Source organism: Aphelocoma coerulescens, chromosome 5, assembly GCF_041296385.1.
Source record: "Aphelocoma coerulescens isolate FSJ_1873_10779 chromosome 5, UR_Acoe_1.0, whole genome shotgun sequence".
NCBI lineage: Eukaryota > Metazoa > Chordata > Aves > Passeriformes > Corvidae > Aphelocoma > Aphelocoma coerulescens.
The window spans coordinates 60,243,114-60,264,681 of record NC_091019.1 but is presented as its reverse complement, the minus strand read 5'-3'; the positions used below and the strand labels follow the sequence as shown (position 1 = coordinate 60,264,681).

The 21,568-nt window shown below is 45.8% G+C and overlaps 1 protein-coding gene across 1 annotated transcript; it reads right to left on the bottom strand.

Annotated features, from left to right (window-relative positions):
* Positions 1-12,349: 12,349 nt before the first annotated feature.
* On the bottom strand, positions 12,350-18,380 carry LOC138112067 (inositol 1,4,5-trisphosphate receptor-interacting protein-like 1). Its single transcript, XM_069018756.1, has 3 exons — positions 18,311-18,380; positions 18,191-18,246; positions 12,350-13,942 (listed from the first exon to the last, which is right to left on the bottom strand). Exons 1-3 carry the CDS (start codon positions 18,378-18,380, stop codon positions 12,515-12,517), a joined length of 1,554 nt encoding a protein of 517 aa, XP_068874857.1. The 3' UTR covers positions 12,350-12,514.
* Between the last annotated feature and the right edge of the window lie 3,188 nt (positions 18,381-21,568).

The window sequence follows — 21,568 nt, the reverse complement described above, 5'->3', positions numbered from 1 at the left end:
GAGGGTATCTGATATGTGGGCTGAAACTACTGCACCAACTGATAGAGTCTGTCAGCTTGCTAATGTGTCTGGATTCCTGTGGTCCTCAGTCTCAAAACAATGGCAGAAGGAGCAGAACAGTCACTTGATCATCACACAGCTCAGGAAATGGAGTAGATGGACGAACCTACTTTCTTTTGGCACACTGGAAAGGTTAAAGAGCATTGTGTGGTTTTTAGTCCAGGGGGTTCAACAGAAGACAGGCCTGAGAAGGTGATACTGAGTGGTATTTAGGCTGTGATGGGGAAGTAGTCACTACACATGAATGTAGAACACCTACAGACCCCTATATAGCCTTCTAAACTATCCCAACATTAGGGAATCCAAGAGGTCTGCTCTGAGGGTATGATGTGAGCAATAGCAGAGCCAGAGCCTGCAGGAAGGCAAACCTCAGCTCTAGCAATGTGATCTGTTTAAAGGTAGCAGAATACATAGGTTTTTCTTGTGAAAAATTAGGCCAGTCTCGGCAGGTAGGTCTATCAGGAGATGGAATTGGTCTGGCTGGGTGTATTTCTTACAAAATAGTGTGATTGCCCTTAATGAAGAAGAAACAATTCTTAGTTTCATACCAAGCCAGATAAAGAACTGGATCTCCACCAGCACAATGGGAAGAGTGAAAACTTTCTTCCCCATGAGATTTATAGTATAGGTCTTGTGTTCTCCTTGCTCTGAAGAAGGGCTTATTAGTGCAGGCATTAGAGAAATGGGAAAATTGGTCCCTAGAAACCTGCTGAAAATTGTGCCATTGACTTCTTTCCGTTCTTCATCACGTGAGCCAGTTCTGAGCTCATAAACTTCAGTAAGAATCTAACTTGCAGTAGCTGACAAATTGAAGAAGGGCTTATTTACTGTTCGTGCCTAAAAATACCTTTGAAAGCTTGCTCAGCATTTGTTGAGGTGTGACTGGTCAGCTGAGTGAGGAGTGTTTTCCAGTTCCTGTCTGTAGCACAGAACAAGCATTTCTGTGGGAGCACAAGAGCACTCCTGATGAACATGTCAGTTCTGTAACATGTGTGTGAACTCTGACTTCAATGCCTGTTTGGGTTTTTTCTTTGCAATTTAGACAGACACTGTTCACAAGTCTTTTAACTACCTAATCATTCAAATATCCTCTGAAACCAAGAATGAAATGTTTGTGAGTATTGTTGAAACAAAGCAGTTTCACAAACCCAAAAGTACCCAACATTTGCTTTGTATTATCCCTGCTGTCCTCACATTTTCCTCTTTATGAGTCCAATTTTAGCAGCTCTGACCTTGTGGAACCTTTTCTCAGCCACAAGTGTCAGTGATCAACTTCTAGTCTGTCTCAAAAAAACTGTACAGTGTAGTCTGTCTTTCCTGCCAAGCATCATAAAGTGCATTGATACCTTCTGCTGTTCCATCCTCCAGGCAACCACACCTCATCTGCATTTATTGCTGCACAGAGAGTGGGGTGATGTGATCAACACTTTCTGCAGGCTGGATGGGAACTGCAGCTGAGGATTTGGTGCAAGTACCAGAAGTGCAGAACTGTCTCCCTTTTAGAGACACAACTGAACAATCACTTTTTCTTTTTCTTTTTTTTTTTTGTTTTCCCTGTGAAGAAAAGTAACTCTTTTTAATGATTTGCCAGTCCTTCAAGTAATAATCTTTGAAACTCCAAAATGAAATAAAAGCAAGTTTTGAGCTACTCTTAACAGCTACTCTTAGCAATTGTAAGCTACCAAAGATGGATATTCCTTCTACCAGACAGGTTGGATGTCATGAAAACACAGGGTAATAAGATAAGAAACTGTTATCTAGTCAGTACAAACTGTTAACTAAATCAATAAATTGCAGACTTGGGAACTTCTGTAGGCTAAATTATTGCTGAATTACTTCTCTGGAGAACTACCTCCAATTTTAAAGTTAATTTACTTTTACAAGATATTGGGTAGGAGTCTGCAAGGAGAATGGAGCTACTTCATATATAACTGAAGGAAGTTAAAACACTGAAAAGAAAAATTATGAGTAGTAGAAGTGCTGAGCAGTATCTACATTTCTTACAATGTGCAATTCCCAGTGTGAGTGCAAAAGTCATGACTTACAGAAGTGATTTGTGTTTCTGGGATGCTCATTGGAATTACCTTACAAATCTTCATTTTCAGAAAGTACTGAATGAAACTTCTGAACAATTAAACTCCCATAACAAATGTCACAATGAACATTCAGCGTCACTAGTCATGTCTGTGACCTCAGCCTTGCTGTTGTCAGTAAGTGCGAGATCAGTTCAAATTCCCCACCCACTTTCCAACTGGAGGATTATATGGAGTGAATGAAATAGTTCTTTGCTGCCAACTTGATTTTAATTACACATGTCCTAACCTTTAGAAAATCTATTTAGATTTTAAAATAATAGTGTGGGGGAAAGTGGCACGGGAAATGTATGCTTGAGCTTACTAAGGGACAAAAGACATTTTCTCCAAGTGATGAACAGATGTGAAAATGACAATAATACACATGAGCTCTTGGAACAAAGGGATCATCCAGATGAAGAATATTACGTTTCTGCAGTAGCTTAATCCTGTAATCTTTATGGGAAGCTTTGATTGCAGATTAATATGATATCAATGAGGCCTTTATCACTTGTGGTGCTGAGATAAGATTAAGTGACCTGCTCATAGTCATGGCAAATCTCTGGCAAGACTGAAGCTGACCCCATGCTTCCTGACTCTTTGTTTTTGTAAATTTTCAGGTAACAGCTTTTGCTTTTGTCCCAGTCAAAGGGCCATGAAAGGAAGGTGAGAGTGAAAGGACTCTGAGGAGAAGGAAAGAATTATTTGCATCCAGCTGGAGCAGGGTTGGGGGATGCAAATGGGAAATCTGCAACCTCTTGCACTCTAGGTGTCACAATCAAATCCCTTCCTTGTGTGGAGCAGTGACTTCCAGACCACAGCTTGCACTTAGATGAAGTTTTTACACAACTGAAAATACTTTTGTTGTGTCTGCAAAAGGGGAGAAGTTGTTTTAGGTCATTGTGACATGTCACCTTGAACATCAGCAATCCAACATTAAGATTAATAAAACTGGTATCCAATTTGAAATATTTTGCAAACACCTTGTATTTCCATAATTTTAATTTCCTATTCTCTGCATGCATCCATATCCACAAAGACTCCACATGAGGTGCTCCAAAGCCAAGTTATTTGCAATCAAGAGATACGGGTTCCTGAAGCAGGAGGTGAAGAGCAGGCAGAAAAACCAGTCTGAGCATTTGAATCCATCACCATCACTTTTTCCAGTCTTGCTCCTGCCTATTAGCCCAGTGGAGATTCACAGCATCCATGCTGAATCAGGATTCCCATTGGTACCCACAGCCCCTCACATCTGAGAGTATTTCTATCCTCTTGACTCTAAGTATGAAGACCACCTCTTTCCCCTCTCACCTCAGCTGGTAAAGTGTACCATGTGGCTCTGACCAGGGATCAGGACAGCAGCTGTTGATTTAGAATCACAGAATCACTGGGTTGGAAGAGAACTTAAAGATATCTCGTTCCAACCTCCTGTCATGGGAGGAACACCTTCCACTAGACCAGGTTGCCCAATGCCCCATCCAACCTTGCCTTGACACTTCCAGGAATGGGGCATCCAGAAATTCTCTGGGTGGCAAAGAGACAGAAGATCTTAAAATGGTGCTCTTGAATGCATACAGTATCAGAAATTTGTATTACCTCTAGATGACCAACTCTTGTGCCTACCCTTCCACTGCAAGTAATTAATGTATATCTGACTGAATTACTTGATCTCAGATACCAGATGCTGAGGAAATGTGGCCACCTTCTTGCAACATCTGTATCCTCTTCCTTCTGTGTCCGGCTGCCCTGGGCCAAGCTGGAGGACACAGGGATTGGTGGGTCTCTGATGTGACCTGGAAAAGCCATTCCTCAGTCCTGCACTGAGGCCGCTCTTGTAACACTTACAAACTTGTCATTCCTTTTATATCAAAGCAGATCTTCAAACTGGGATTGGAGGACAAGCCCAACAAATGTGAATGTAGTTTGAAGCTGGATCCAACCACTCCAGCCAGCTGCCTCCAGATGTCGAAAGTGACTGACTTTATGTGGCAGATATGAGGCAACCAAGGGCTGGTCTAACTGCAGATTTCCATATGGCAAAGCTCCTTGTTTGAAAAGGGCATCAAAAGGAAAAGATAAAAAAATTCAGAACCACATGGAAGGAAAAGGAAACAATTATTTGGAGCAGATCTGGCTTCAGGGGAGCAGCAAGTCTGAGCCCCAGTCTGGCACTGGCTGAGGATTTTGTCCCAGGTGCCTTCACCTTGCACCCATTGCCAGTGCTCTCCAAGCAGCTCTGTTTGTTTGCTATTATCCCTACACCTTTTTGTGGTTGCTTTGCTCTTCTTCAGCACTCCAAGATAGTTTTCTGATTGGCTCTGAGGAGCATCTTGATGCAAATGTGAAGCCAGAAGTTTTGACACATGCTGACTGAAAGAAAGCTGAATCAGTAAGAAGAAAGAAATGGGAGACAGAAGAGCTCCATCACACTACAAAACTTGCTTTTCATCGTCCTCTGATAGATGAGATTTTCCTTTGGCTTCTCCTGGAAATCTCTGGCACTAAGTACATCAGAATGGTCACCAAAGGTCCAGCTAATGCAGAATTTTTTCTTCGAAAAGTGGCTGAGGGTGGGTGCCAGATAAACAATAAATTGGAGTCAGGTATGCACCAACAATCTCCCAACCTCCAGAGATCTAAAGCCCTGTGAGGTACAGTCCCCTGCCTGCTGTGCCCCACCACTTGCCTTCAAGAGATGACCAATCCATTCTTTTGGAGACTCTCACAGAAGCACAGAAACAGTCCCCATAGAACCCAAGGCCAGCATCCTCATTACTGCTAGTTCATTGTCAGGGAAGACTCACTCCTTGGCTATTATAAAAGAACCACAGAATAATTTAGGTTGGAAAATACCTCCAGTATCATCAAGTCCAGCCACTAACCCAGCACTGCCACATTCACCACTAAACCGTGTCCCCAAGTGCCACATCTACGTGATTTTTAAACACCACTAGGGATGGTAACTCCACAACTTCCCTGGGCAGCCTGTTTCAATGTCTTCATAACCACTGTAAGACGTCTTACTGTCGCTGCAAGCTCTCCAGGGGCAGTATTCCTCTGCTAAGTTCCCTCACTGAAGTGGAAACTCTCCTGCTATGGGGCAATTTTTGTGGGGCGTTTATAAAGGTCACAGCACATGATAATGCACAGGTGTAAGGTACTGTGACTAGTGGTTTGAAGGACTGAAGGGTTTTAAACCATCCCTGTTAGACTATTGATTTCCCTGGGACAAGGTTTTGGATAGCTGGGCATTTGTTTCATGTGACCTGACTGTGTGGCAGGACTTCAGAACGCTTTTCCAAAGATGTCTTATTCTAGACAGAGCATCCACAAAAAGCCTCACCAGTGGAATGACACAGGGAGTACTGTGCAAACCTCCCAGGGAGCATGGTGTGCAGGGGTGGTTCTGGCAGGCTTTGGAGGAAACCAGTACAGGGTTGTATCCACCAGACAGAAAGGAAGGTCACTCTGACAGTAGATCCCTACATCTCCCTGTTTCGGGAACCCCTCCCACTGGCACATTGCCATGCCTTGGCTCCTTTCCAGAACTACAGCGTCTCAGCCAGGGAAAATTTGTACAGAGCCTGAAGAGAGATGGGGAGCTCTGTAAATCCTCCAGCCCAGACTGTTTCTGTTGATCCATGGCAGCATGCGTTGTATGTCCTGGTATCCATGTGATAAATGTTGTGCTGACTTCTGCATTGTGTGTGCCTTGTACTAAATATTGTCTGCTGGAAAGTAAATAACAGCAGATGAGCAAATGGGGCTGTGATGACATTTCAGTGTCCATAATGTTTCCATCCACATGCAGCAGTTATGCATCATTTTAACGGTGGGAATAGATAAGTAGTCAGCTATCCGTATCCGGAAAATCAAAAAGGAAAGCAGCATTAGAGGAAATAGATAGCCAGTGGGTGTTCAAGGGCAATGAGTCATCCTTGCCACAAATAAGGCTCAAAATGAGGAATACTAATAATTAGGCAGCATATTTCAGAAGTTCAGCTCTTTCCTCCTTTCCCAAATTATCCTTTATGCCCTGGGGATGTCTTGGAATGACAGTGTCTGCTTTGGGAGGTAGACATGAGGAAAATCCACTGTGGGAAGAAATGACCAAACAGCAGAGAAAAATAAAGTTGAGCTGTAAAGTTTCTTTTTCCTGAAAATCAGGCGGCCCCTCCAGAGGAAACTGGCATGATGCTGGTCAGCCAACAGAAGAAACACACCCCAGGGAAGGACAAAGCCTGTGGCCACTGAACTCGGCACTTGCAGGAAGCATCAACAGCACCTGCCTTTTCCCTTTCCCCATGACACTTATTCCCCTGAGCTTGCTTCGTTCTGCTCTCGTTCAGGGAATGAAATGAGTCCCTCTAGTGGGTCAATCCGGGAAGAAAGAACGTGATTCCCATTTTGGTATGCTGTCTCTTCCTTCCCCTCTAGAAATTCACACCTTCTGTTTTTCTGAAGCTGGCTTGGGTTGAAAACAAAGAGGGTTTTGATCCTGAATCGTAGTCTTACCCTAGCCTAAATCCTGGACCATCTGAAATTGAAATTTCCAAGAAGCAGATTTAGAGAAAGAATACAGATTCCTCTGTGATTGCCAGTGCTCTGCCTTCTTGGAGGTTGGAAGCAAAGAAAAATGACAGGTGTTGTCTTCACTTAGGAGGATTTGTAGGAAAGAAGTCTTTTTGAACCTTCAGCACTCTTGAGTATGAATCACAGAATCAATAAAGCTGGAAAAGACCTCTAGGTCATTGAGTCCAACCTTTGACTGAACACCGCCATGCTCACTACATCATATCACAAAGTGCCATGTCTACTTGTTTTTCGAATACTTCCAGGGATGGTGACCTTGTCACTTCTGTGGGGAGCCTGTTCCAATGACTAATCAGTTTTTTCAGTGAAAAAAATTTTCCTAATAGTTTCCTAATAATAACATAAATAACATTTAGTCCTAAAACCTCTGAATCACAGAGATGTTTGGGCCTGTCCTAGGTAGAGGCTAACCCCTTTCTGAACTGGAATAATCCTTAAAGCAGCGAACATGAGTTCTTGTGAAACCACAGGGCTGCAGTGTCATCCCTGTTCCTTCCCTGCTTCCCTCTGCTGCAGAACTCTGATTGCAGCAGCCTGACTTCAAGCACTGAAAACTGTCATCACTGACACTGCTGTGGTGGGTGCACACCATCATTATAATCTGTATGCATTTAGCCATCCCAGCATGATAAGAGAATGATTAGGAGAATAGTTAGAGACTAAATTAAAAACTCCCAGCAGTTTCCTGTGTGAAGGTACTAACTTACAGGCATATTTTTTCACAGCATTACTGAAAAATGCCATTAGTTATACCTGTGAATACATGTTAGATTTAAACCCCCGGTGAGAATTTTTATTAACATACAAATATGTTAGGGCTCTTATGCTGCTTAAAATGTAATTAACCATCTTCTGAAGATTAAGGGTGCATAATCATAAAAGAAGTGCACTCTTGTGCATTTAATTCTTCTAATCTGCTTTATGTTGATGTTAGTGTGGAAGAATAATCACTAGTTTGCCTAAATAGTTTGGGTTTGTGCTGTAGGAAGATATTGTTATAGGATGCACTTCTAAACTTAAAATTTGGTAGGCTTACAGTGATGGAGGATGATGAAGTGCACTGAGAGATTAGGAAAAAAATGCTTCTTTTATTCTTTTGCTGCCATTGCAAATGCCCTGCTGTGGTAAAGCTGTGTTTCTGACAGTTTCATTCAGCAGACAAAAAGGAGGAGGGGACAGGCACACCCAGTGAATGACAAAGATGAGAGCAATAAACTTTCAGTAGTCTATTTAAGTACTAATTTAAGCACATAATGTGTCATGTGGGGATTCAACAAGATTTTCTGAGAAGTATGTGGAAAATGAGCAACCAACATAAGGCAGAGAGACTTTCGATTTGCCAGGTTGCAGTATGAGAGCTGAGTTTGTGAAATGCACTCTAAAAAAATAAATTAATGATTTTATGTTGTCATTTTTTAAAACATGCTATTGGAATAGTCCATCCTCCCAGGGTTGTCACAGTGCCCACGCAATGTCGATAGATTTATTTGAAAAGAGGTGAAAACCTTCAGGGCCCTAGAGTACTGGTCTTCAGGGGCAGTTTTTTCCTAGCAATATGATCTGTAAAACCACTGTGTAACTTAGAGAGCTTCACAGAATATTTTTTGTTCCCCTTCCCTCCTAGCATGGCTTCTTGCAAACTAAGAAGAGATAAAGAACAGTGAAAACTGCGGGATGAAGACATTTGCTGATAGTCATGACTGCATGACTACACACCAAAGTTGTGTAATAAGTGTGCAGCCTGTTCCTAGCAGAGTCAGTGGGGTGGAAACTCCCATGGAGATTGGGATGAAGAGCCCATGCCACTCCTGCTTTTGTCAGGAGGAGTCAGAGGGGATGGAGACTGGCTGGTGTTCCATGAAGACCACCAAAGAAGGGAGTTTCCTCCTCACTCGAATAAGCAGGGGCTCTGCAAGGTCCTATAGGAAAAGCAGCTTCCAACAGCAATTTTAAAAACTGAAAAGCAATTGCAAAATCATTCCATACTTTTTTTTTTTTTTTAAGAGTAATTTATGTTAGGGGGGTCCTTTAGCACTCAGTTCTTTGTGGGGCCAATAACACCTTGGAGATTGTTGCGGCCAAGTGGACCCTGTTCCAGGGTAGACTGGTGACAGTGTGACTGTAGGGAACAGTAACATACAGATCAAGAAGGGCTCCTTGCCTGCTTTGTGCTTGTTTTCATTATTTCCAAGTGAAGGCAGAGGCATTATTGAAAGTTACTTGTTTTCATTACAGCTTCCTTCTGACAGGTGTGACAGGCAGCATGACAGGTTGCTCTGGGCCCTTCGCCACGCTGAGCTCTTGAGGCAAAGCTGCTTTCTGTGATTCCCTAAAGGAGGCAGCTGCCAAGCTCCTTGTGGCCACCTGTGCTGAGGGACCAGCATGCAGCATATCAGGGAAACCCTTTCTATGGAGAGCACACACAGCTTTTCTCCCTTGGCGCTGACAGGGAGCAGCCACAGAAGCTGCTACTCAGGGAGCAGTGGCAGAGAAAACTCCTGCTTCCCAAGTCAAACCCCAGCACAACAGTGTAGAAGTTCCCCTGGGGTTTTTCCATCAGGCCCACAGACCGGGATGTTACACAAAGACCACGCTTCTAGTCTTTACATTACATTACATTTCCCTGCATTACAAAAATGCAGGAAAATACGAAAGGTTGTTAAAGCATGAATAGTGTTTCAGATCCGTTTGATGTTTTGTCCCAAGCTGATATTCCCCACTGCCTGCTTCCCATAGCATTGGGTGCAGACTGCATCTCTGCTTCGACAGGTGCCAGAAGCACCAGCACAGAGCTGAAGGGTGCTGTCAAATCAGAGTAGGCTTCAGCCACATGCACATCCTGGCTTGAACCCGGCCTTTTCAGAGAGGCACTAAGTAGGTTAAATCTTAAAATCTTACTTAAAATTGCATAGGAGTTGAGTGCTCAATTCCCTCAGGATTTTTGAGCAGGTGCAATATATACATCCCAGCCAATGGAAAGAACACCAGATTCCTATTCCCAGCTTATTTAAGGACTGCTAGTGTGAACAACCTTGGATAAAGTGCACTCGAGAATCTGATTAATTCTGCTTGCCATTCAATCTTGCACTAAATAAGACATGAAGCTCCAGACACAAAACCAGCCATTCTTCTGTTCTAACAGTTTGCTGTCAACACAAGACAATAAAATATGAATATTTTAGATTCATAATGTAGACAAATAGGAAATAGGAGCTGTATTGTGCTTCACATGCATGGCTAACTCAGTAATGCTAATGTGATTATCTCACTGAACTTTTGTGCTGTCGCTTAAGGGTAACTTTGCCTTGCTCAGCTGGGGTATACATGTTTGTTTCACACAGGCCTAATGTCTTTTTTAAGTTTGTAGAAATAAGGAAGCCTGATTTCCCTCATCTGTTACAAGGCAGCATCCTTTCTTGGCATTAAAGTCTTGGGCATAAAAATCATAAAATGATAGAATTTTTGGTTCTTGGAGAAGTAAGGATGGTGGTAAGCACAACTGCCATCCTGGACTTCCAGGGGGCAGATTTTTTCCTGTTTAGGAGACCAATTCACAGAGTCACTTGGGAAGCAGTGCCAAGGAGTTCAGGAAGGGCAAAGGAGTTCAGGAAGGCTGGAGATTCTTCAAGAAGGAAATCTTAAAGGTGCAGGAGTAGGCTATCTCCAGGTGCTGAAAGATGAGCTGGCTGGAACTAAGGGGGGAAAAAAGGGTTAATGGCCTTTTGAAGAAGGGGCAGGCAATTCAGGACTGCAGTGATATCATGAGGTTAGCAGGGTGAAAATTAGAATTGAAATGAGAAAAATTAGAAAAACATCAGAAACAGAAAAAGCTTTACTGAAACTTAATTTGGCTACTACAGTAAAGAGCAATAAAAGATGTTGCTATAAGTACAAAAGGAGAGCTAAGGAGAATCTTCATCCTTCACTGGATGTATGCAGAAACATAATGACAAAAGATGAAGAAAAGGCTGAGGTTCTTAATGTCTTTTTTGCCTCAGTCTTTAACAGTAAGACCAGTTGTTCTGTGGGTACCCAGACCCTTGAGCTGAAAGACAGGGACAGGGAAATGGTCAGTGGCTTGCTACACTATTTAGGCAGACACAAATCTATGCAGTCAGATGGGATCCAGAAAAGGATAGTGCAGCAGCTGGCAGAAGTGCTCCCTGAGCACCTTTCAATCATTTACCAGCAGTCTCAGGTAACCCGGGAGGTCCCAGGGGAGTGGAAGTTAGCAAATGGGACACCCATCTATGAGAAGGGCTGGAAGGAGGATAGGGGAACTGCAAGAAGAGAAGAAGATCCGGCTCCGCCAAGTCCTTCTGCCCTGCTTGTCATTGCCTACGCCTGTGCTCTTAGGAGATGGCTCTTCAAAGGGGACCAGCGCTCGTGGAGCACAGGGCCTTCCAAAGCAGGTGCCCAGGGGACTTTCCTTCAGCAGCCCAGAGTCTGCTCTCCCCACATGCACGGTCAAGGTTTTGCTGGCAATTGTATGGACATTTGACAGAGGTGTTCCACAGACTAAGGGAATGATGGCTGGCTGTACGTGTGTCAGATAAACGGGGAAGCTGATAAGGTGTTGGGAAGTGGGAGACTCGGCATGACTTAAATGCTTTGGGTTCAGGAGTGGATATTGCTCTGGTTTTGGCTGGGATACAGTTAATTTCTTGTCAGTAGCTGGTCCAGTGCTGTGTTTTAGATTCAGTATGACAATGGTGTTGGTACCACACTGATGTTCTGGTTGGTGCTAAGTGTCGTGTTTATCCCAAAGCAAGGAGTTTTTTGTGCCTTGTGCTCTGCCAGTGAGGAGGTACAAAAAACACAAACCCAAAAAGGTGGGAGGGAGGAGCATAGTTGGGACAGGTGACCTGAACTGGCCAAAGGGATATCCCATAGGCCATGATGGCCAGTATATAAAATGGGGGAGTTACCTGGAAGGGGAGCTGATCGGTGTTTGGGAAAGGGCAGGCATAGGTCAGCGTGTGGTGATCAATTGAATTGTGCATCACTTGCTTTTATTTTGTTTGTTTTTTTTTTTTATTTTTTACTCTTCATTCTTATAAATTCTTCTAATTTATTTGCTTTCAATTATTAAATTGTTAAATTGTTGTGCAATGCCAAACTGCCTACTGGGATTAACCCACAACAACAGGGAATCCTGAAACCAGACAGCCCACTCTGTCCTCAAGTGCTATATCCAGCCCACCAAGCAGCTCTCCTGCAAAACTCTCCCTGACTCTGCAGCAGCTGAGCAGCCAGCACCCTCTGCCAGTGCTTCCTGACAAAGTGATACAGGGAGACTCACAAACGAAGCGTTTACTCAAATATACTATTTGTTGCCATCTTTGCAGCCAGTAAAGCTCACAGGAGGAATGGACTCTCTCAAAAAGGGAATTTGCAGGAGCAGCTGGAGGGCAGCAACATTAAATGCCAGTTGGCAGTGAGCACAGCTGTGGAGGGTGACCAATTATTCCGATTTCCCCAGTGCAGGAGCACGGACAGGTGGGGGAGCTGTAGGTAGGGAATCAGAGAAACCAGAGCCCACCACCTCAGGTCTTCTACCAAATAATCCCTGACTCTGGTAGCTGAGCAGCTGCATTCCACGCCAAGGTGAGGTATGGATGCTCAGAGACACAGTGTTTGTTCAAACACACCATTTGTTGTAAACTTTACATCAGCTAAAGCTTCCAGGTCAAAGTATGGTTAGAATGATATTGAAAGTGTTTTCCTAGAAACCTAACCATTCTACACTTCTACAGTTCTACGATTCTATGATGCTACAGTTGTCTCATTCAGAACCCAAAGTAGAGGTGATGATTCAGCTCATCAAACTCCTGCATTGCCTCGGTCTGGGCAGCTGGATCCTGTGCCAGGTGCTGAAAGAGGTTTAGGGGCTGTGCCTTTTGGAAGGCTGGGGGCAAGGAGATCTCCTCAGGCATGTCCTCGTTGCCAAAGAAGAAGTGCTTGAGACATTTCTCCTCCAGGCAGCAGCGCAGGTAGCGCATGATATCGTCCACCCGCAGCAGGAGATACCCGTGCTGCCATTCTGATAGAGGAATCAGGGTCAGGAGGTGCATGACTGTGGTCTTCAAGGCATAGATAGAAAAGCCTGAGCCCTCCAGAAGGCGAGCACAGAGCCGCAGGCATTCGAGGTGGCAGCTGTGTGGTGGGGCCTGCCTGGCAACATGCCTGAAAAACTTTGCCTCTGCCACAGCATAGGTCTCCAGCCACGTCGTGCTGGGGGGCAGTCGGGCCTCTGTAGGCTGGCTACTCAGGAAGATGTCCGAGTCACCTTGCTGCACGCTAAATATAATTTCCACAAAAAGGCTTCTCCCGGAGGCTTTCGTCAGCTTCATCTTGCAGGAGCGGCTGGAGGGCAGCACCTGCACCTCATAGTGACGGGACTGAGGCACCACCGACCAGGCTGAGATCACAAATGTCTGGAACCAGAGGGCAATTTTCTCCACATCTAGGTAAGGGCCAGTGCAAAGGGTGTGTAGAAGGCTGGCCACCTGATTTCTCTTCAGCTCCTCCTCAGAGTGGTGGAGGAAGCACAGCATGTTCTGTTTCCTGGTGCAAGTGCACACCAGCTCCACACGGACACGCATGCTCGTCTGTGGCATGTCCCCCGTGGTGTCCGGTTCCAGGTGGAAGGCATACCCAGGGGGCGGCTTCAAGGGCACAAACATGCAGTAGACAACATCCTCCTCCTTTTGGGGACTCCAACCTTCACAGGCACTGCCCACCCCAATGACTGGTTCCAGCACCGGGAAGAAGCTGTCTGAAAAGAGCCTATGGGAGACATTGAGAAGGTCACTCAACAGCTCCTGCACCACCCGTCTCCTGGAGGCCAGCTTCGGCACTGACAGCTGGAAGCGTCTTGAAAAGATCCAGATCATATTCATCTCAGCAGGATTTTCTTCCTCACTTTCTTCACTCTCTGAGTCCCTGCTGTTGTCCACCTCACAGGTCCTTTTCCTGAGCCACCAGCAGAGTGCCAAGAGCAGCACCAGGATTCCAGCAATAGCCCAGAACAGCCGTTGCTGCAAGGCAGCCCAGAGCATGGCTCCCCACAACCTGACACTCTGCTCCATGGTCCCGTGGGCCAGCTCCTGCAGCATCCGAGTCCTCTGCTGATTGAGGTCCTCATTCAGGTACACACTGATATAATTGTAGATCCGTAGCACAAGCCAGAAGAGGAGTAGTAAGACCATTATGACCTGCAAGAGAAGGGAGAGGCTGAGAAGGGAAGGAAGGAAGGAAGAAAAGAGAAACTAAGGGAGCTGGCAGTGAGGGAAGAAGGGATGGAAGACAGCAGGCAGGAAGGAGAGGGGGCTAGGCAGCTGGCAGGCAGTAAAGCCTGCACCCAGTCCCGGGGGTGGCACTGTGCCCTTCACAAGGTGCGCCTGCAAGGGGCTGGATGCAGAGGGGGAAGCGCTCTCTTGGGTGCCCGTGTTTGTGCTCCCGTCCAGTGCAGCATGTGGCCTGTGTGTCCACTTGACACTCGTCCAGGCTGGCCTGGGCCAGCACTGCTTGCTGCTGCCACTTATACCTGCTGCTCATTGTGACGGCCCTTGTGATGTCACTCGTACCAGAGACATCACAGCCAGGCCAGCCCCACCCTTCATCCCCACCCCAGATCAGCTCCTCACAATGGCCCCAAGAAAATAAAGCCCTGACACCCACAAAGTGCAGACCCACTGCTCTGGAATGGCCCCCAGAGACTCCCTTTACAAAGCAGGACAAAGCTCCCTCGAACCCTTGGCAAACATAAAATTGGATGATGCAATTCCTGGGTGCTTTGCTCCTTGACATCCCCTGTAGTGAGATGGGATCAGTTCCCTTGGTGCTGATCTCTGTGCTTGTGGGGGTGCTCTTGGGACCTTTGTGACACCCCTGGGCGTGGGGTGCAGAGAAGGTCTTGAGGGTTCTCATGGATGAAAAGCTGGCCATGAGCCAACAGTGTGCACTTGCAGCCCAGAAAGCCAGTCCAATCCTGGGCTGCTTCAAGAGAAACATGGACAGCAGGTTGAGAGAGATGGTTCTGTCCTCAGCAGGCCCTACCTGGAGCACTGCATCCCAGCCTGGGCTCCACAGCACAAGAAAGATGTGGAGCTGTTGGAGCAGGCCCAGAGGAGGCCATGAAGATGATCAGAGGGCTGGAATACCTGTCCTGTGTATGAAGTGGCTGCTCCATGTGGTGGGGCTGATCTCCATGAAATGGTGGATCCACATGGTGGGACTGGTTTTAATGAAATGGTAAAGTCTCACAATACGACAGAACAGCTATCACAGAGAACTAGAATTACAGATTTAGAGCAGTTAAAGAAGGACATTCATAATTTCCCATTCTCCCTTTCAAATACCACCTCAAAAGTTAATGCAAATATTTCCATGTTTCCCTTGTGAGAGGTACCTATGCAGGGACCTCCAAGGGAAGTAGGATTTGTGAAAGTGTCTGTTACTAGTGCAGTAGTAAGAGAATTTAAAAGGGAGATGAGTAACATATTAGAGGACCCCTGGGGGCCAGCAGAGCAATTGGATCAATTTTTAGGTCCAAATATCTACACTTAGAAGAAATGCAATCTATTTGGGGAATTTTATTTACTTTGGAAGAGAGAGAAATGATAAGAATTGCAGGGATAAGAATTTGGGAAAGAGAAAATCCACCTGATGTTCAAGGAGGAATACCCAGTGAACAGAAATTTCCAATATTGAGGCCTAATTGGGATCAGAATACAACTGAGGGAAGGAATAGCATGTCAGACTACAGAAGGATGGTGATTAGGGGGATAAAAGAAGTAGCACCAAAAGGGCAGAATTTTAAAAAGGCACTTGAGAATAAACAGAAACAGGATGAGCCTCCCACCACCTGGTTACAAAGACTCATAAAGAATATGCAGCAGTACTCAGGAATAGATCTCAAAAGCGATGCAGGTCAAGAACTATTGAAACTAAGTTTTGTTATTAAAGCATAGCCAGATATAAAAAAGAAATCAAACAAAATAGATGACTGGAGTGGAGGGGAAGAGAAAGTCCGAGATATCACAGTTAAGCTATTGAACTTTTGGGGAGAAAAAGGACTAAGGCTCTCTAAAACAAAATTACAGTTTGTAGAGAAAGAAGTAAAACATCTTGGGTGTCTAATAAATGAAGGGCAAAGAAGGATAAGACCAGAATGTACTTCTGGCATTGTCCCTATGCACCTTCCTAAAGCCAAATGAGAAATAAGAAAATTCTTGGGGTTGCTAGGATATTGTTGCTTACGGATTGAGAATTTTACCCAGCATGTAAAGTTTTTGTATGAAAAACTACAAGAGGAAGGAGAAAAAAATTGAGTGGACTAGGAATCAGCAACAGCAGTAAGACATTGCTTATGAAAGGTATGCTACAGGTCTCTTCTATAAGTCACCGGTTCCAGCAATCGGCTGCATGCAGAGTAGCTACTCCTTTTTAATGAAGCAGAGCAGAAAGCTAACTTTCAGAGGTACTTTAAATGTAGCATACAGAGCCTTCTCTTCTCCAGGATGAGCAACACCAGTTCTCTCAGCCTGTGTTCACAGGACAGGTTTTCCAGCCCTCTGATCATCTTCATGGCCTCCTCTGGGCCTGCTCCAACAGCTCCACATCTTTCTTGTGCTGTGGAGCCCAGGCTGGGATGCAGTGCTCCAGGTAGGGCCTGCTGAGGACAGAACCATCTCTCTCAACCTGCTGTCCATGTTTCTCTTGAAGCAGCCCAGGATTGGACTGGCTTTCTGGGCTGCAAGTGCACACTGTTGGCTCATGGCCAGCTTTTCATCCATGAGAACCCTCAAGACCTTCTCTGCACCCCACGCCCAGGGGTGTCACAAAGGTCCCAAGAGCACCCCCACAAGCACAGAGATCAGCACCAAGGGAACTGATCCCATCTCACTACAGGGGATGTCAAGGAGCAAAGCACCCAGGAATTGCATCATCCAATTTTATGTTTGCCAAGGGTTCGAGGGAGCTTTGTCCTGCTTTGTAAAGGGAGTCTCTGGGGGCCATTCCAGAGCAGTGGGTCTGCACTTTGTGGGTGTCAGGGCTTTATTTTCTTGGGGCCATTGTGAGGAGCTGATCTGGGGTGGGGATGAAGGGCGGGGCTGGCCTGGCTGTGATGTCTCTGATGCCAGTGACAGCACAAGGGATGTCACAAGGGGTGGGTACGAATGGCAGCAGCAAGCAGTGCTGCCCTAGTCCAGCCTGAGACAGGGTGAGTGCACACACAAGCCAGAGTCCACCCTGGATGAAAAATGGAGCACAATGCAGAGCTGTCAAGTCCTTCTCTCTGTTCTTCTGAAGGCCATGGCTGTCCTCATGTTCCTGGCCTCACTGGTGAAAGCCATCCTCCAGAACGTGGTGGTGGTTAATGACGAGCTGGATGAGTACACACTCCAGTGCATGGAGCAGCGTTCTGAGTTCCTCAACCGGCAGACGACCTGGATGCTGGAGGAGCTGGAATACAAGGCTGTGGAGCAGACTGGTGGATTGTGGGGACCGGTGCTCTGGGCTACCTTGCTACAGTGGCAGTTCTGGGCCCTTGCTGGATTCTTGGTGCTGCTCATGGCACTCTGCTGGTGGCTCAGGAAAAGAGGCTATGAGGTGCTGCCCAGCTGGTAACTGAGTACCTCAAAGCTAGTTGTTCCGGCACCCCACACCCCTATCCCCAACCCCACACTCCCCACTCCTGTCCCCCACACTCATAAACCCCTTTACTTTCCTGTTGAAGTTGAATCTGAGGGGGAAATCTAAGTACAAACCTGGAGGTTTAGATAAGAATAGGTTAAAAATGGAAAGAATGTAAATTAGAAGAATTTATAAGAATGAAGAGTAAAAAATAAAAAAAAAAAAACCAACTGATGCACAATTCAGTTGATCACCACACACTGACCAATGCCTGCCCTTTCCCAAACACCAATCAGCTCCCCTTCCAGGTAACTCCCCCATTTTATATACTGGCCATCATGGCCTATGGGATATCCCTTTGGCCAGTTCAGGTCACCTGTCCCAACTACGCTCCTCCCTCCCACCTTTTTGGGTTTGTGTTTTTTGTACCTCCTCACTGGCAGAGCACAAGGCACAAAAAACTCCTTGCTTTGGGATAAACACGACACTTAGCACCAACCAGAACATCAGTGTGGTACCAGCACCATTGTCATACTGAATCCAAAACACAGCACTGGACCAGCTACTGACAAGAAATTAACTGTATCCCAGCCAAAACCAGAGCAATATCCACTCCTGAACCCAAAGCATTTAAGTCATGCCGAGTCTCCCACTTCCCAACACCTTATCAGCTTCCCCATTTATCTGACACACGTACAGCCAGCCATGATTCCCTTAGTCTGTGGAACACCTCTGTCAAATGTCCATACAATTGCCAGCAAAACCTTGACCGTGCATGTGGGGAGAGCAGACTCTGGGCTGCTGAAGGAAAGTCCCCTGGGCACCTGCTTTGGAAGGTCCTGTGCTCCATGAGCGCTGGTCCCCTTTGAAGAGCCATCTCCTAAGAGCACAGGTGTAGGCAATGACAAGCAGGGCAGAAGGACTTGGCTGAGCAGGGAAGTTACTTTTGCCTTTTGCATCTTCCTGCATCAAGTAGGCACTAGAGTGACCTGTTTTTTTGCCATAACATCTCATGTCCTCTCTTAATGGGATGGTACACTGATGCTGTCTTCCATTTCCAGGGCCCTCTGCACACCATTGTTAAAACAATTGCACAGATATTTTTTTTTTTCCCTACTGAAGAACTGTGTAGAGGTCTTAAACTATATTCCAATTGGGAACATGCTATTAGTCATCACATGAGATAAAAGACTGCTTCCCATAAGTCTTCTGATGCTTGCCTCATTTATAGGTGTCTTTGCCTTGGATGCCTGTGCCTTCTGTAAGAGAAGAAGAGGAAGGTGGGCCTGATGTTCTCCCTGCAAATCTGTGGCTGTAGCTAGCCAATACTGAAGATAACCAAACTATTCCATGCTTTGAAATCCCTCACCAGATCTTGCTGCCTGTGAAACAAAGGAAATATGCAGCTTTTTTTATTAAAATGAATGAATAATAACTGAATAATGAATATTGGTGATTAAAATCCCCAGTATCACAGCCCCATCTAATGGACTGGCTGAAAGATATTCAAAGGACCTACAAAACGTCTATCTGTTCTTTAGCAAAATACATTATCATGATAAGCAGGACCCTGTGGCATACTAAACTCTTAATTATGGCACAGGAGGCATTTTCTCTGAAAATTAAAAAGGTTGCAAAATGGCTACAGCCTCTGGGAGGCAATTCTTAGAAGCAAAATGTAACTCAGTGTTAGTGACTCCTTTATCTACTTCCTTCAGTATTCTCTTGGCACAAATTAACGTGGAGAGTGGAGTCTCCATAGTTCTTAGTCATGTTATCATTATGCCAGTGACTCTGGAATGCCATAATCCTACAGAGCAGCACAGGCCCACGGGAAAACACAAGGAAATTACTGAGAAAAGACAGACATCAGTTAATTCAGGCTTCATTTGCTATTGTATATTTGAGACTTTTTAAAAAAAAATTTATGAAATGTCGGGGCCCTTGCTCTGTCTCCCACAATGAAAACATGGCAGATGATGTGTGGTTTCCAGAGAAGTGGCTTGGCCTTCCCAGTGTCAGTCTAGGGGAAGACCAGCTCCAGGGCTGCCTGTGCTATATGCTGCGGGATACATCTCCACAAACCCGCCTGATTGTAAGGCTGGTTACCAGGCTTTTATGCCTCATAACCAAAACCTAGTGGATCAAACCTCACTAAATAGGTACTAGCAGCAGGATGCTGAAAGTAGTGGTATCATGCACTTTACATCCTAATCCAGAGCTTCTGAAGGGAAGCAGAAGGAACATTTTCCTTTCAGTGGGTGACAGATGGAGTAACTACTAGTTTCTAAGCATCTGCAAAGGCATTTTAGAGACCAGTAATTTCTGTGATACTAGGTCACTAGGAATTTCTAGTGCTTCTTCCTCTGAGCTGCTCTTGGCTTCACCAACAGTGACAACTGAAAAAGTACTTCTTCCCAGATGACTCAGAGCTCTGAGCCCACATCACATTCAGGAGTGCTAATTAGGCGCCTTACTCCTGGAAACAGGAAGAATTAGGCAGCAGAAGCCCCTTATAAGTGTTCTCATCCTGAGAGCCCACTCTTTTTTCTCTTCTGAAGGTTTCCCATCACGTCGCTCACCTCATTAAGAAAAAAGCTCAAGCAAGATCTCTTAACATTTCCCATGTTCCTGAGACTGAATGCCCAGACACAAACAAGGGCTTTTTACTCCAAATCCATAAATCACTGCTGTGTTTTACAGGAGTTCTGAGTTGGGTATCTGACTGCAATATTTATCACACACTCTTACCTTAGGGCCCAGTATGGACTTTGGTAAGTGGACTTTGCAAGTCCCACAAAGCCTGGCCAAGGAATCACTGAAGCAGGAATACCTGTTCATCTTAATTTAAGAGAGTCTCAAATAAATCCTTACTTAAGCCAAGTTCATTCTGGGGGAGAGATCACGTTAGATGGACAAAATGTGATTTTCTATGCTGACTGTGGGTGCCTACTTCTGTGGAGCTGGAAGGACATGGTGCAAGCACTAATCTTCTGGATGCACAACTATTTCAGAAAAGCTCCTTAACGCTGACCAAGTGCCAAATTCCCGTTTGAATCTGTCTCCTTGCTGGACCTGTACACAAGGAAACACTTCAGGGTTAATTTGGGAAATGTTTCTTCTTGGGTTAATGGCTTTGCCAGGAGACTGACTCTTCTGCTTTGGATTGATTCAGCCCCGAGGGGCAGTGGCAGGCTGAGAGTGCTGGTCCAGGGCTTGGGCACTGCAGTGAGCTGCACGGTCACAGGGACAGGGCCTGCAGGTACAGGTGGCCATGCCCAGATGCACAGCCACTGGTGGCTGAGTTTTATGTCATCTCCTCCAGAGCCACCACAAAAGCAGAGTGGAAAAAGGCAGATGGATGATACCATTCCTGTTAGTGACCAGCCCTGTCTCTCCCAAATTCACATCTAGAACACCAGTCTCAGCTTACTGTAAGGTCATTAGGGAAGAGGAGGATGAAGCAGTCAGGATTTCTCTATAGCGAGAGCCCCGAGTTCTGGCCCTGGTTGCTGCATCCCGGCAGATGCCCCACTCTGGAGCAGTCATCAGAAAAGAGGGGCATCTAGTGGCTGCGTCAGAAAGTTCAATAAACACCACCATTGCCTTGAAAAGATGTGAGAGTTTGCCTTTCTCCTCTCTCAGCTCTACAAATAAAAATATTTTAAGCCATAACAGTACCCGAAGAAGGAGGGAGGGGCACAAACCCTTGCTAGATTTCATGCTCTTGAGCAACCATTTCTGACCCACCTAAGACATTTACAACGGTGTAACCAGATTAAATGAAGCTTTTGCTGGTTTCTGCTGCAGCTGCTGCTCTGGGCAGCCGGACCTACATCCCTGGGACCCAAATCCCCTGCTGGTTCACGGCAGGGGAAATGTTGCCTCTTCCTGTTCTGACCAAGGCAGAGTTTCGCCCATGGGCAGCAGCTGTGTGCTGCAAGCACTATCGCTGTGTGTGGCAGCCACGCTGGCCCGGGCTCCTCAGTGCCTGGTGCTGCCCGGGGATTGCATTTGCTGGAGATCATCCCCTACACCGCTGAGCTGTAGCCTGGGTGCAGCCAGGCCGCCGGAGCTGAACACCTCACCACAGCAAGTTAGGCACAGGGAGGGAAATCATGGATTAGGGTGTGTTTTGCTCCTGTGGCTCCCGCTGCCCAGCTTTACCCTCTTAGCTGATGGCACCAGAGCACAGTGAGGCA